The 13,831-nt window shown below is 45.6% G+C and overlaps 1 protein-coding gene across 1 annotated transcript in view; it reads right to left on the bottom strand.

The window, feature by feature from the left end:
* Positions 1–1,710: 1,710 nt before the first annotated feature.
* mta2 (metastasis associated 1 family, member 2) overlaps positions 1,711–13,831 on the bottom strand; it is a 29,135-nt gene continuing 17,014 nt past the window's right edge. Inside the window, exons 4-18 of the mRNA XM_034556730.1 lie at positions 11,330–11,447; positions 10,454–10,517; positions 10,240–10,357; positions 10,023–10,125; positions 9,406–9,505; positions 7,918–8,106; positions 7,071–7,145; positions 6,911–6,969; positions 6,724–6,824; positions 6,256–6,395; positions 5,932–6,160; positions 5,734–5,823; positions 5,527–5,645; positions 4,338–4,480; positions 1,711–4,125 (exon numbers count right to left, since the gene is read on the bottom strand). Of these exons, the coding sequence (XP_034412621.1) occupies positions 3,972–4,125; positions 4,338–4,480; positions 5,527–5,645; positions 5,734–5,823; positions 5,932–6,160; positions 6,256–6,395; positions 6,724–6,824; positions 6,911–6,969; positions 7,071–7,145; positions 7,918–8,106; positions 9,406–9,505; positions 10,023–10,125; positions 10,240–10,357; positions 10,454–10,517; positions 11,330–11,447 (1,802 nt within the window). The 3' untranslated portion in view covers positions 1,711–3,971. The remainder of the gene's footprint in view (positions 4,126–4,337; positions 4,481–5,526; positions 5,646–5,733; positions 5,824–5,931; positions 6,161–6,255; positions 6,396–6,723; positions 6,825–6,910; positions 6,970–7,070; positions 7,146–7,917; positions 8,107–9,405; positions 9,506–10,022; positions 10,126–10,239; positions 10,358–10,453; positions 10,518–11,329; positions 11,448–13,831) is intronic.

Below are 13,831 nucleotides of genomic sequence, written 5' to 3' on the forward strand. Positions count from 1 at the left end.
GTCAAGTCGTTATTTAGATTTGGACTCTGACTTCAGGACATTCACAAATATGTTCCCACTTTATTTGTGAATATAATCAAATAAAACAAAACAAAAGAATTATACAATACAAATGTTCAGACCTGTGGGCACCTTACAGGATCCTGTCATTTAAAGACAACTTATTTTGCTCACCACTTATTTTTTAAAATAACTTAAAACAAATAAATACTGATTACAATAACAAACATTTGCACTGCTTTCATACACAGTATCGCACCTCTTTTCCAGTTCTGTGGTCCTTCAAGAGAAGTTGTTTAAGATCTTATTTTTAAATAATTCAGAGGTGAGCAGTGAAGCACCAAAGCAGTTCCACAGACCTCAAACTGGTGGACCTGAGACCCGGCTAGAACAACTGTGAAAGCAAATGGGAAATACATTTTAAATTAAATACAAAAGTACCCATCTTAAATGTATTGATTTCAAATATGTTTTAATAACTCCAGATTTTGAAATTATGGGTCAGTGTTTCGCTGTTCTAACAATGTCTTTGTGATAAAAAGACAGAATTTGCTGGACCATACTTTATTGCTGCGAGATACTAAAATAGATGTCATACTCTGCAATATATATATATATAGTACATGGTGGCTATTGCCATCTTACTGGGTTGATATTATTTGTTACACAGAGCTATTTTATCTGTATATGATCTGCATGTGTGAAACAAATTAAATATGAAACTGGTTATTTAAATTGAAAAAGGTTTATGTATATTTGATAACTTTGATATAGAATAAAACATTGTTATAGATTTCTAGTAACCATTTTACAAAAATGACAGATGTTTTAAACTTGTCCAGGGCATAAACAGCAAATGACACCTTTATCAATTTGACCTGAATTGTTCTGTGATCGGATCTATGAAGTGCCGGGTTGAATCATTCGCCAAGGGCCACGGTTTTGTAAAACACCGCACCCCTTTGGTCCAGGACCCAAGAACCCATACCTACGGAGACCACCATCGATCATAAAACAGTACAGCAAAGCATCTCGCTCAACGGGAACATCTCCTTTAGTTGGGGGTCGTTCTTCATCATCTTACGAGGAGCCATCCATCTGCACAGGGAGCCCGTCCTCTTCACTGGTCCCACCACGTTTCTACAGGAGCCCAGAGTGGTCAAACCAAACACTGGCTCAAGAGAGAAGGCCTTTCCTGTTTTAGGTCCACTGGAGGCCCCCGTCGTCCTCCAACAGGCTTGGCAAAGGAGCGGTGAGCTGAGGGCATTCAGTTGGTTGCAATCTGCAGCCTCACCACTAGATGTCACTATCATTAAACATTGGCACTTTAGCTCGGCCACTCAAACCTTTAGAGAAACATCGGTACCAGTTTTCCTAGCAGTGCACATTCAATCCCTTATTTTGCCCAAATGCCACTTTTTGATATCTAAATTTAATATAAAATTAATTTCTTTAATATTTAAAAAAACTATTTCCTTTATTACATTTTTATAGAATTGGCACCAATATTATTTGTATTAGGACATTTTTAATCTAGGAATAAAAAACAAGACAAAGGAACTGGAACCTGTCTGTAACTGGCAGTTGTTGATAACTATTTAAATAAAAGAGGTACTGAAGTTCGATGCCCGGCCCTACCGAGGACACGAGCTCCGTTTCCTCAAGGGAGCCACGAGGACACAGAAACACAGCGCAGAAAGAGCCCATGACTGACCACGAAGAAAAAAAAATTCTTTATTTCTTTTCTTATCAAGATACATTAAAGGATACAGAGACGTTGGAATAAAAAAACACTTGAGAAAAAGTTTCAGTTTGTAGCATGTTTTGTCTCCATCATACAAAAATCAGCCCCTGTACCTTTTGAATGTGGCCCCTGGTTCAAATGACCCCCCCCAACCCCCCACCCAATGAAGGAGAGCAATGTTTCACATGTACAGTCGCCTGGTTGAGCCCTCTCCACAATAACGGAGCAGAATTACACACTTTAGATGTAAAAAAGTTTAAAATGTGCCAGTTCTCCACTTCGTCTTTACACAGATTAGTATTTGCTACAAACTCGACACTTCAAATTTCTTTTTTGGAGAAATATTACAAAGCCCACATTGGGACCAAACTTGCTCATAAAACCTGCGGAGGCCCTCGGTGCTGTGGGGATTCACGGGAATTATAATCATCCAATTAACAACTTGCTTTTAGTACTCAACCTTTTCGTAACGGTACAAACGGGCAACCCAAACTAGACGGAGGAAATGAAAGCACACGAGACGAGCGGAGGAACCGCTCTGCTGCCTCGTCACATTTACAGAAGAGCATCGAGTGACAACGTTCTGTAATCTCAGACTCTTTTTGCAACATTATTCCTGAACTTCACTTTTTGACCCCAATTGTCTTCCATACCCTTTACATATTGCTGCTGCTTAATTTTTTTAAAGGTTTATTTATTTTTTTTAAAACAGACTTATCAACTGACTGAGAACATAACGGTCAGTTTCCTTCAAACCAACCAAACATTGTCAGCAATGCTGAGGCTTTGATTCTAATATGACCCCAGGGTTGAAAGATTTCTGTTTTCTTGTTGCACATTATGGCTTCTTTTTGGACTTTTGCAGACTCGAACACAGTACCTCAAAGCCAAATGTGTTCTCTCATCCTGGCAAGTCACACAGTAACCACAATCATCTCCTCAAACACTACACATGATCCTCCCTACACTGTATAAGCGATGACCTCTGCCCTTTGACTCCAGGTTCACACGCATCGGGCCGAGGTCAGGAGAGCGGGAGCAGACTCCTCTCCTCAAACCGGATAACAGCTGACAGGAGACCAAAGAAGCGTTCAGTTTCTTTTGTTAAATGGCTACTGTGATGCCTGGAGAAGGAGAAGACGGCATAGAGGGTTATTTATTCATTAAAAAAAATCAAGTGAGCACAAAACTAGCGCAAGTCAGGATGCGTAAGGCTGTAGAAACTAAAGATATACCCGTTTGCTGATTATCATTAATTTAAGGTTAACATTTTGATGACTGAATATTTGTTGATATCTGGGTTTTGGGAGTATTAATCAGTTAAAACAAGCAATTTGAAGATGGCCCATTCAGCTTTGAAGAATTGTGATTGTGAATATTTTATTAATTCATCAAGAAGACCGTCAGCAGATTCCTCTGTAATGACTGTATGGGTGGTGTTACTCAAGCGGTTTTGTGCTCACACATTTTTGTCACTGAGGTGGGAAGGACCTGACTTGTCAGGGTGGACCGACCCCGGGAACTCTGTTGGCTCCTGGCTGACGACGGGGAAAAGTGAACAAGTTACAGACAACAAACACTGTGCTGAGACGGACTGAGGACAGCTCAGCATGTCCCAACATGTCTCCCCAACTCCACCAGCAGTCAGTGAGCTACGATTAACAGCCAGTCAGACGTGTCCTCATCCAACTTGACCCCCCCATACTCACATACTGCGGGCTTCATCCCCTTTACAACGGTGCGTATATTTACACAAGATAGAGACGTCGTGGAGGGAAAGAAAACTAAAGTGTGCTTGAACACCGTTGTTTTCAGGATGAGACGTTTCTCGATTTAAATTACACATTTAAAAACAGGCGGAATTGAAAAGGGGGAGCACAAAAAATTATTCAGGATCTGGAATAAAATACTACAAAGCCCAAGGTGTGTCAAGGTGTGTGTGTGTGTGTGTGTGTGTGTGTGTGTGTGATGGAAATATACAGTCATCTAAGTGCTGTGTGTGTGTGTGTGTGTGTGTGTGTGTGTGTGTGTGTGTGTGTGTGTGACACATCAATGTTTGGGAAGTAACAGAGGACTAAAGAAAAGAGGGAAATAAAAGACTACTGGTGTGGCGTACTGTGCTGCCTGTTAAGTGACAGCCTGAGCACAGACCCTCCCCAACTTGACCCCCACGTCCTGGTAAAAGACCACCCCCCTCCACCCCACCCCTCCCATGTCCCTCCACCCTTCAGTCCTCCAGGACGATGGGCTCGCTGGTGCTGGAGGGGAGCAGGGGCATGGCCAGGGAGCGGGGGGGTGGCGGCAGTTTGATCCGGACCAGGAGGTGAGGTTTCCTCGCTGCCCGGCGCATCTCTGACTGGGTCAGATGTTTCCTCAGAGCCCTGGTTGAGAGAGAACACCAGGACATAATGAGTTTAACTTCATCCACTGTGAGAGCTATAAGACGATCGTGTTTCAATCAGCATTTGAAAGCCCAGAAAGAGAGAGATACCCGAGAACCTTCCTCTCCTTACTTTATTACTGCGCCGCTGTGGCTTCATCTTTCACACTTTAACACTATTGTATGTGAATGATGTAGAAGAAGAAGAAGTACCTGGTGTCCTTTGTAGCCACAAACACTACAGGGTTGGGTGCCTCCCCCTGGCTGACTTTCTGCCGCTTGATGACCGACTGAGAGGTGGTCCTCATACCTGAAGTGTACGGTCTCCCATTGGCCGGGTAGGGCACGCCTGTAGCCTGTGGACCAATGACAGACTGGGTGAGTGAATCAGCCGTGTCCTCCACTTAAAGAGGTGAACAGCAAGTGATCACACTTGTACGATAATTACAAGAGACGGGCCAGTGTACGTCAGCAGCCGCAGGGCCCGTTCACATCGTGACGCGTCGCAGCAGGTGCGGCGCCGCTTTGGAAACGCCCCCTTGTCAACACGAGTCAACTGCTGCTGAGCGGGTGGAGCAGGGGTGCTAAGCAACCAGGTGATCAAATGTAAATAACAGGGGGAAAATGAATTCAATGCACACATCAATAATTTGCTGTCGCTCTGCTGATTAATGGGGGGGATCTTTTACATCCACGGGCATCAAAACAGGAGGGCAGTGGTAAAGTACTAAAGCCCGCCTCTTGCTTGATTTGATTGGCTGCCTGGGCTTCGCGCCTGCCGCTGAAACGTTGGAAATATTTCAACTTTCATGCGTGTCTAAAAGAGCAAGAAAACCCAATAGAGGGACGAGGAAACACATGATGTTCTGTGTGATCAGGGACTTGGTTTCTTTAAAGCTAAAAGGAGCAACAAGCTGAACGTGTCATGGACGCCACCAGGCGTTCTGTGTGTGAAAATGATACTCTGACACGGAGACAGACTGCTGGAAACCCAGACAGAGCCGGCAGATAGCAGCTGGTACGCAGAAGTCACAGTGAGGGAAGACTCAAATCAAAGGTTACTCAAGCGTCCGGTGGCCGCATATTGGTACAGTACACACAAAAGAAGCCATTTAGAAAGAACCGTTTCTTTGAATTCTACAGACAGTTTTTCTAGTAACGGAGAAGGGTGTTATGGGTAGGGAGGAGCTGACGGTCACACATCTCAACAACGCCTTGTGTACACCTGCACGTCAAGCAAGTTGATCAGTCGCCTATGTGCAGGTCGGAGACGGATGATTCCACGTTATGTCAGCATATTTGATTAAATCACAAGACAGCAGTGCTGTGAACACAGTGTGTGTGTGTGTGTGTGTGCGTGTGTGCGTGTGCGTGTGTGCGTGTGCGTGTGTATAATACTGACGCTGTCGAAGCCTCTCTTTCCCAGCAAGCTTTGGCCCACGCGGGGCTGGCTGGCCTGGTTCCTGTTGATGGGTGTCGGGGGTCCTCTAGACGCCTTCAGTTTTAGAGGAGCTGAGATGGCTGCGGAGAGACAACAACACTCTTCAACAACCAATCGCAGCGGAGAAGGTGGAATCAGAGACATGGCGGCCCCGTGACGCATCCTTACCTAAATCCTTCACTATGTTGGCCAGAGACGGTCGGGGCACCAACTTGGTCTTTAGAGGAGTTTTTGTGGCTTTGGGCAGCCTGATTATACCTGAAGACAAAATCCAGGAACAACGTGGTTTAGATTCACCTCACATATGGTGCTGGCACATAAACAATCTATGATTACCATGCATTAAAGCGAGGGGTTTGCACATACACTCAGCCTTGACAGCGTTGGCATTGATGGAGGCGTAGGGCCGCCGCGCCGCACGTCGAGGCTGCAGGATGTCCTCGCACACCCGCCGGGCGATGCGGGTCAACTTGGTGGTCTGCAGGATGAACGTCTGGCGGTTCTTGGCCAGCAGCTTGGCGCGACCCTCGTTGCGTGTGAACGGCGACATACCCTGGACCTCCTGGCGCGTCATGTGACCGCGGGGGCCTGACTCCTGCACGGAGAGGAAGAAGGGATAGCGTGAGGAAGGAGACATGTCGTTCTGGGAGGACAGCTGTTCACATCGTGACATTGCTGCTCGAGACTTACAGAGCCGGCTCTAGCTGCGCCCTCTAGCTGCGTGGGGGTCTTCAAACCTCCGTACTTCTTCCAGTAGATCCAGCAGGAGGCGCACAGTCTGCACTGCATGTTGGGAGGCCCCCAGGCATACCACTGAGGAGACTGGGCCGCTGGGTATGTGGAGGGAGAATTGGTGTTTGAAGAGGGCAAAATAAACTTCTGCTCGGACATTTGACCGCCTTTTACGTTAATCAATATTTGTTTTAATTGCTTTGACATCCAGTGAGAGTAATTGTTTATCTGTGTAGGTTCATCTTATTCATCTAGGTGCACAACGTCAAGTCAAAAAGATATCATGCCCCAGACTGAAACTGTAAACCTGTAACCGCCAAGAGGCCTCTTCACTTCTGACTACGATTAAATTAAACTTTTGGTTTTGAAAAATACAGTTGGAGTCATTTCTCCCAGTAGGATGGGTCGTGCAGAGTGCGTACTTACTGTGGCAGCTCTCACAGCTGAGTCCTTTCTGGAAGCCCGCCGCCCCGTTCATGCCCGGCTTGCTGCCTGGCACCATGATCTGGTTGGGGTTGGGTTTGGTGCTGGTGAGGAGAAAAGCGGAGTTACTCTGACTGCAGTTCTAACTCGAGGTGGGTACATTGAGACGGCGCTTTACAGGTACACTCACTAGGTGGGGATGTACACCTGCTTCAGCTTGCTGTCCGCCTCTGCTGCCTTTAGTCGTTTCTGACAGAAAGAAAACAGGAAGTTTGTAAAAATAAAAATAAAATTAAAAAAAGAGCAGTCAGACCCAAACGGTGCTTTGAGGGGCCTCATTGCAGACCTACCTGTTGGATGTAGCGGTCGGTAGTCTTCCACATGTAGTAGAACTGGACCACACTGGCTAGAGACTTCCAGGGCAGCTGAGGGAGAGGAAGGAAGAATACAAAGAGAATATGTGCTTAGTTTAGGGCTGTAACGATTCCTCAAGAAATTGGAGTAGCTCGATGCCAATTAAATACAGCAGAGCTTCGTTTGCACCCCTGAGCCTGTCCACAAGGTGTGTGGTGCCACTCATCATCGATGCTCAGGTTGAGGGAGGAGAGCCCGCTAACGTTAGCTGTTAGCAGCAAGGAGGGAGGAGAACCCGCTAACGTTAGCTGTTAGCAGCAAGGAGGGAGGAGAACCCGCTAACGTTAGCTGTTAGCAGCACAGTACTGCTTGGCTATTGTTGATGGAGGTTGCATTGAGGTCAAGCTCTATTTAGTAAAAACAGAGCATCAAGGTAAATTATAACGCAAGATAAAATATATTTAATTAAAACAATAAATTAATTAACTGCTAATCATTTGAATTGTGTTTTATGCAAATAACCCCAATAGATGAAACCCAGAATGTGATATGGCACTTAAATGCACTAAAGGGGTTTAGTTTTGACACTATATTTGACATTATATTATTGTTTGCAATATATGTTGTCCTATTTTCTCTTTTGTATATTTATTGCTTCTTACGGAAGAATTTTTCTTTAGAGATTTCTCAATTAATCAACAGAATAATTGGTAGAATACTTGATTACTAAAATAATTATAACTCCACATCAAACCGACGTCAACAGCAACGTTTACATGTTTGCATCCCCTGTGAATACCACCAACCAACATCAGCATGCATCAAGCTTTCACAGCAGCTTACAAAGTCCTGGCGGATGTCGTTGAAGTCCTTGCCGTATTTCTCCAGAGCCTCCTCAAACAACATGGCCTCTGAGGCGCTCCACTCCTCCATCTCATCGCGGCAGAGCACCGGGCCCCCCTGAGGGACCAGCGTGGACATGGCTTTGGCCAGGTCATAGCTGTTCTTCTGCAACGTGTCCATAGCATGGAACTGAGAGCAAACATGAGAGCGTCATCATCAGAGACAGCAGGAATGATATATTATACATATATTACCATTAGAGGCTAAAGCTCTGGTATTTACTTCTAAACACAGACAGATTGTTTCTAGGAAGGTAGTCATCGGTTGAGTTGGCTCAGCTGTTGTTTAGCTATCGGAGTTCCCTTTCAGGAAACCTCTAAGTCAACAGTCACAACTGATGAAGCTGCTGTGGATACACGAGGTAACAAGACGTGATGGTGGGAGACACTTTGTGATGGGGCTTTAAGGAGCCAGAGGATGATGTCGTCCCAAACAGGGACGGGGCTATTGGGGCTTTTTAAAAAAAATTTAATCTGACAACGTGCCAGAAGCCGATGTGTGCTATTAAAGCTACTACATGGAACTTTCATCTTGTGTGAATGTTGGCGCTCACTGTAGACAAACGCGGTAATGTTTCCGAAAGCCTGATCCCTTTTAGAAAACCTCTCATTTTACTGGAGCAGGGACAGTATTCCCCCGCTCAGTCCCGGTTCTCCCGTGCCTCCCTTCCCTTTAGTCGGCCTAGCAATACGGCCTGAGCCTCCAGCAGCTCTGCTCCTGGTGGGAGGAGGCGCCACTGTTGCTGTAGCTGTCCTCCAAGCTCTGCAGGTCAAAAGGCGTCAAAGAAGCCGGATCCTGGGTTAGTCCAGTGGGCCGGTTGCTGTCGGAGGCCTCGCAGGAGTCTGAGCTAAAAGGAGTTTCTGGTGAACCTCCGTGATTTCCTCTGATCTTATGAAGTCCAAACCGGTGTCACCGATGACGAGCGTTAGGAATAACTCTATAGAATAGACAATCTTCTCTCTGATGGTCTCCTTTACTGATGTAGGTTACATGCAGACTGTTTCATAACCAGTTAGACACTCCTTGTAGTAATCTGAAAGGCTGCGCTAATAACGATGGGAAATGTAGTTTATCACCTGATGCACCAGCAGTCGAGCAGCTATGAGGCAAACACCTCATAGCTGCTCGACTGCTGCTGAGGTGTTTGCTTCCATCAATACATGCTGCTATTGTTTTGTCTCAAATGGTAAAACATGGTGCTGATAGAAACCACCCCAAATGAGGGATTTGTACTGACACACATCATTTGTTCCTGATGGAATCTGGGGAACCTAAGCAGTCGGCTGGTTGGTGTGTATATTTACACAGTAACCTGTACTGTTGTGTACCAACAAGAAACGCTACAACGTGTCTGCCATCGGAATGAATTAATGCAGATTAAAAATGTAAAGAAATGAACTGAGAAAACTTAGCAGTCAGTTGTCTCACCAGTGTGATGTCTCTGGAGGCTGCAGCTGCACTCATGTGGAGGCTGGGCTGGCGGATGGAGCTGCTGCAGTCAAGGGCCCGAGCAAAGGTCCCCACAGCCCTGAAACAATGCATGGTGGTTAATGTCACTGATCTGCGTTCTATCTGCTCTACATTTGCCATAGGTCATTACTAATATTAGTAATGTTTCTGAGAGATTGCGTGTAGGGTCCTGAAGGTTCATTAATGAACACTAGGTGGTGTGTTTTGACCATTTATATGACAGCAGGACGATTCCCTCCAAAAAGCAGCTGCTGTAGATTTCCTTTATTAAACTGTGCTGCTCCTACGAACACTCGAGTAGTATCTTCATCCAAGTGCATATGCATGTGTATATTTGGAAAACGTTATGCAAAACGTGTATAAACCCTGAATTGGAATTAATACATCCGAACGTACTCTTGGGTGTTACATGAATCAACCATGAAATATTTATTTTCACATTAGATTATCAAACTTGCTGCCAGTTCACACATTTCCTCAAAAAGCTCGCCTGGGGATGGCAGTCAGAAGTCACCATGGCAACAGGGTTGAGTGATGATGATGCAACTGAGTGACAGATGGGAGGGGAGCATTACCTTGCCACCACCAGGAACTGGTCTATCTGAGGGTCTTTGAGCTGGTTGCTGGGGTCCCACACTTTGGTCTCCAGCTTCTCCTGGATCCGGGTGTCTAACTCACCTGAGAAGAGGAGGAACTGGGTTCAACTTAGGAAGGGCAACTGGTTTGTTTAGTTTTAGTTTTTACAGGTGGAAGCATTTGCCTGGTATCTCACACTTGAAATGTGCTGCTCACCCTCAGCTAGCTTGTCAGGGATTTCTGCCTGGTACTTGGAGCCCACCCGGATCTCCCCCTGATCCGCCAGTAGGGTCTTCTGGACGGGGTCGAACACCAACGAGTAGAAGAAGCAGTCCTGGTCCGAGCACACAACAACATGTTAACAGCTGGCTGCAGAATGCACCAACCCATTCACCGCATCAGTAATGTAATGCAGTGGTGACAAACCAACCTCTTTCTCCAGGTAGCCAGACAAGACGTCCGTTTCATTGAGCAGGGTGACATTACATTTCCCCCTGGAGAGACAGAGAGGAGCATTCAGTGACCAGGATGTTGAACACAAAGATTCTCCACAGAATCAAATGTAAAAACGAAAAAGGGTCGAGCCAAAGACATGCAATGACATCACAGCCAGTGAAAATATACGAAAATCATAATGCTATTGACAGGTTTTCTGTTCAGCAGCTGACATAGAACAGCATTTAAACTGGTTAGACAAATGATAATTTGATTGCAAGCACCTTAAACTCACCACAGGTGTGTTATTGGAAAATAACTGCACGACTACATATGTATGGACATGTCCGGTATTTACAAATAAACCAATAGTGGCAAGAGTGTCTCTCTAAATATTTTCAATAGGGGATTTGATAGGCAGGTGCATATTTGAACAGGATGGGTTACACATATTGAAAAAACTTGAAAGAAAAAGCAAAGCAAGCTACTTCTGACAAATCTCAAAAATCTGAAAGTGCTGCTCAACAAGAAAATATCGATGACCCGTCTGTGAATTATATGTAGTAATAACATCAATAATAGGAGGAATAGTATGGACATCTATTGCAGCTGCTTTTGACTGAAGGTGACAGTGGTGTCAGGATAAGGAGGTGACCACCTCACTTGGATATATATGTAAAACAGATATCCGACAATAAAGGGTGTACGAGTGCCCCTGTCACTATGGACACATTCATTCATCCACAGCTGAACAGGGTTAACAAGTCTTCTTAAAAGAGGAAACGGGCAGGGGCATATCACTGCCGCGACAGCAGTAAAAAGCAGGATTCAAACTTAACTGCAGCTCTGGGTCCCATTTGAAAACACGTACCGTATGTGAGTAGCCGGTAAGGACTCGAACTGTCGAGACAGGAAGAGTTCTCTGTGTTTGAGCTGGTGTTTCTGTTGTTCAGACGGCGTCGGCTGCTTTGACTCCTCTTCAAATTCTCCTGCAACACAAACACATGACGGACATTATCTACACAGGTCGCTAACTGAACACTTCTGCTGTCGCTTCTGAAACCTTTGTAGAATGACAGTAGACCTATGGGATACATCATGTAACCTTAATTCCTGGCATTATAAAAAATTGTATTTCTTAATTTAAGGAATCTCATCTGCCTTGGTGCCACGTGACTGGACATGTTTACCTGCCAGAGCCAACTTTCACTCTGTGTTTGGCAGATGGCAGGTGTTGATTCCAGTCCCTGATCCTTCTTGCTCAGAGGTCTAAAATACTGATCTGAAATTTACAGGTCGGGACCAGAAAGAGTAAAATGTGACATGACAGGAAGTTGAATGAATCAAACCCATGCACTGGTTAATAGCCACAGTTTTCATATAGATAGACCCCCTGGTGGCTGCTGGCCCCTGAGCAGTATGTCACACAGTAGTCTCTAGTGTGAGGTCTGCTTATTTTTGCTGTGAGTTTTGGATGTTTCCCTATTTGTCCTTTTGTTATAACCCAGTCAGCCTCTTTTTTTTAAAATCACGTTATCCTCTGGTGAGTGTACCGATGGGGAGGTCCAATAGTTTACAATGAATTGAGCGTCTGCCTTTACTCTGTGCTCAGACCAAAAACAGCCTGTGTTACGAAGACACAAGAGGCTTTTTAATCTGCCAACACTTCCCCCTCTCTCCTATCCGAGACAGTGCAGAGCCCGACTCATGGATCCTTAACCTGGCTGAGGTTCGATTTAGAATCCATGGCTATGAAATATATGGAGTTTAACTGTGTGTTGATGAATCCGTGGCCCTGTCCGTGGTGCTGAAGGAGCAGACCAATGACTTTTTCTTAGGATCCCGTCCCTGACAGTTCCATCCTGGATCGACTAAGTTCCCCAGTTTAAGGGATAATAGATCCATGGTTTTCTCGTTGAGCGATGAATACGGGCGCTGCCTCTCTGAGCAGTACAGTCTTCTGTTTGAACGCAACCGTATACCTTGGGCCACTGCATTTATGTAATGACCTTTAGTTAATTTCTTACTGCTTTTATTGCAGCAGTTCGTATTTTGCCTTATCTTCTGTAAAGTACTTCAGAAGAGTGCCACGGTCAGCCAATTATCAAGTTAGAGAAAATGTATCAATGGTGGGATTTCTTAAATTAAGACTTCTATAAGAAATGTAAGAATTTAAACTGTGTACTTGTACTTTGATATCCACTACAGGCCCGCTGTTATTATTGGACTTACTGTAAAACAATAAGACTGTTTCACAAGACCAAATGCATGTGACACCCTTGTTTCCAATTAAGATAGGTGAAAAAAAGCTGTGTGTGTGCGTGTGTGCAGCCACTAGATTGCGCATTCCTAATTTCAGGCGGGTGAGTAATTTGTTGCAAGCTGGAGGGGAGGGACTATATCGCTCCATCTCCGTGGACTCCGCCCCTGCACTCAGCCACAGGAAACCCTGTCAGTGAGGGCAAGGGAGAGAGGGAGAGAGAGGGAGAGAGATAGAGGGACGGTACCTTAAGCCCCACCCCTTTTCTGTTAACCTCTCAACCCCCCTCCCCCTCCCCCTCCTGTCCGGCTAGTCCCTGCCAGACAAAGTAGGAAACCCTGTGTACCAAACCTGAGGTGCCCATCCCCCTCCTCCCCCCGCCCCCCCAACATGTATCCCCAACTCCTTCCACCCCCCCCCCACACACACACACACACACACACACACACACACACACACACACACACACACACACACACACACACACACACACACACACACACACACACACACACACACACACACACACACACACACACACACACACACACACACACACACACACACACACACACACACACACACACACTTTCTTCACTCTGACAAAGACACAAGGCAAGTCAGAATTAACCCGTTGCGTGCTGTGGCCCTCGGGGACAGATCAAGGGCCTTTTGTTCTGCACAAAGAATTGGTGAGTGTGTGTGTGTGGGGGTGTGTGTGTGTGTGTGTGTGTGGCGTGCACATGTGTGTAAAATGAGGAGAAAGAGGAGGGGAACAGTGATGGAGAAAGTGAGGCAGATAACGCTTGGTTTGGTTCAAATGAGCAACCGAGACAAGGAGCTGGTGCACTGTAACAGGATCACAACGGGTCATAGCTCAGCTAGACACAGGCATCACTTGGAAACTCACTGAACTACGTTTTCCTTTCTCACCAGAGTGAAGAACCCTGAAGATACAGATGTTGCTGGCTAGCGTGGATGAGCTCGACGAGGTTGCGGCTGTGTAGCAGTGAATTTAAGAATAAAACCCTGTCACCAAGATGCATTGTGATCCCATCACTCAAACCCCTTGCTGAGGTGGTCTGGGAAGCATTTGACCACATATATTTTGTA

Source organism: Cyclopterus lumpus, chromosome 18 (assembly GCF_009769545.1).
Source record: "Cyclopterus lumpus isolate fCycLum1 chromosome 18, fCycLum1.pri, whole genome shotgun sequence".
Lineage (NCBI taxonomy): Eukaryota > Metazoa > Chordata > Actinopteri > Perciformes > Cyclopteridae > Cyclopterus > Cyclopterus lumpus.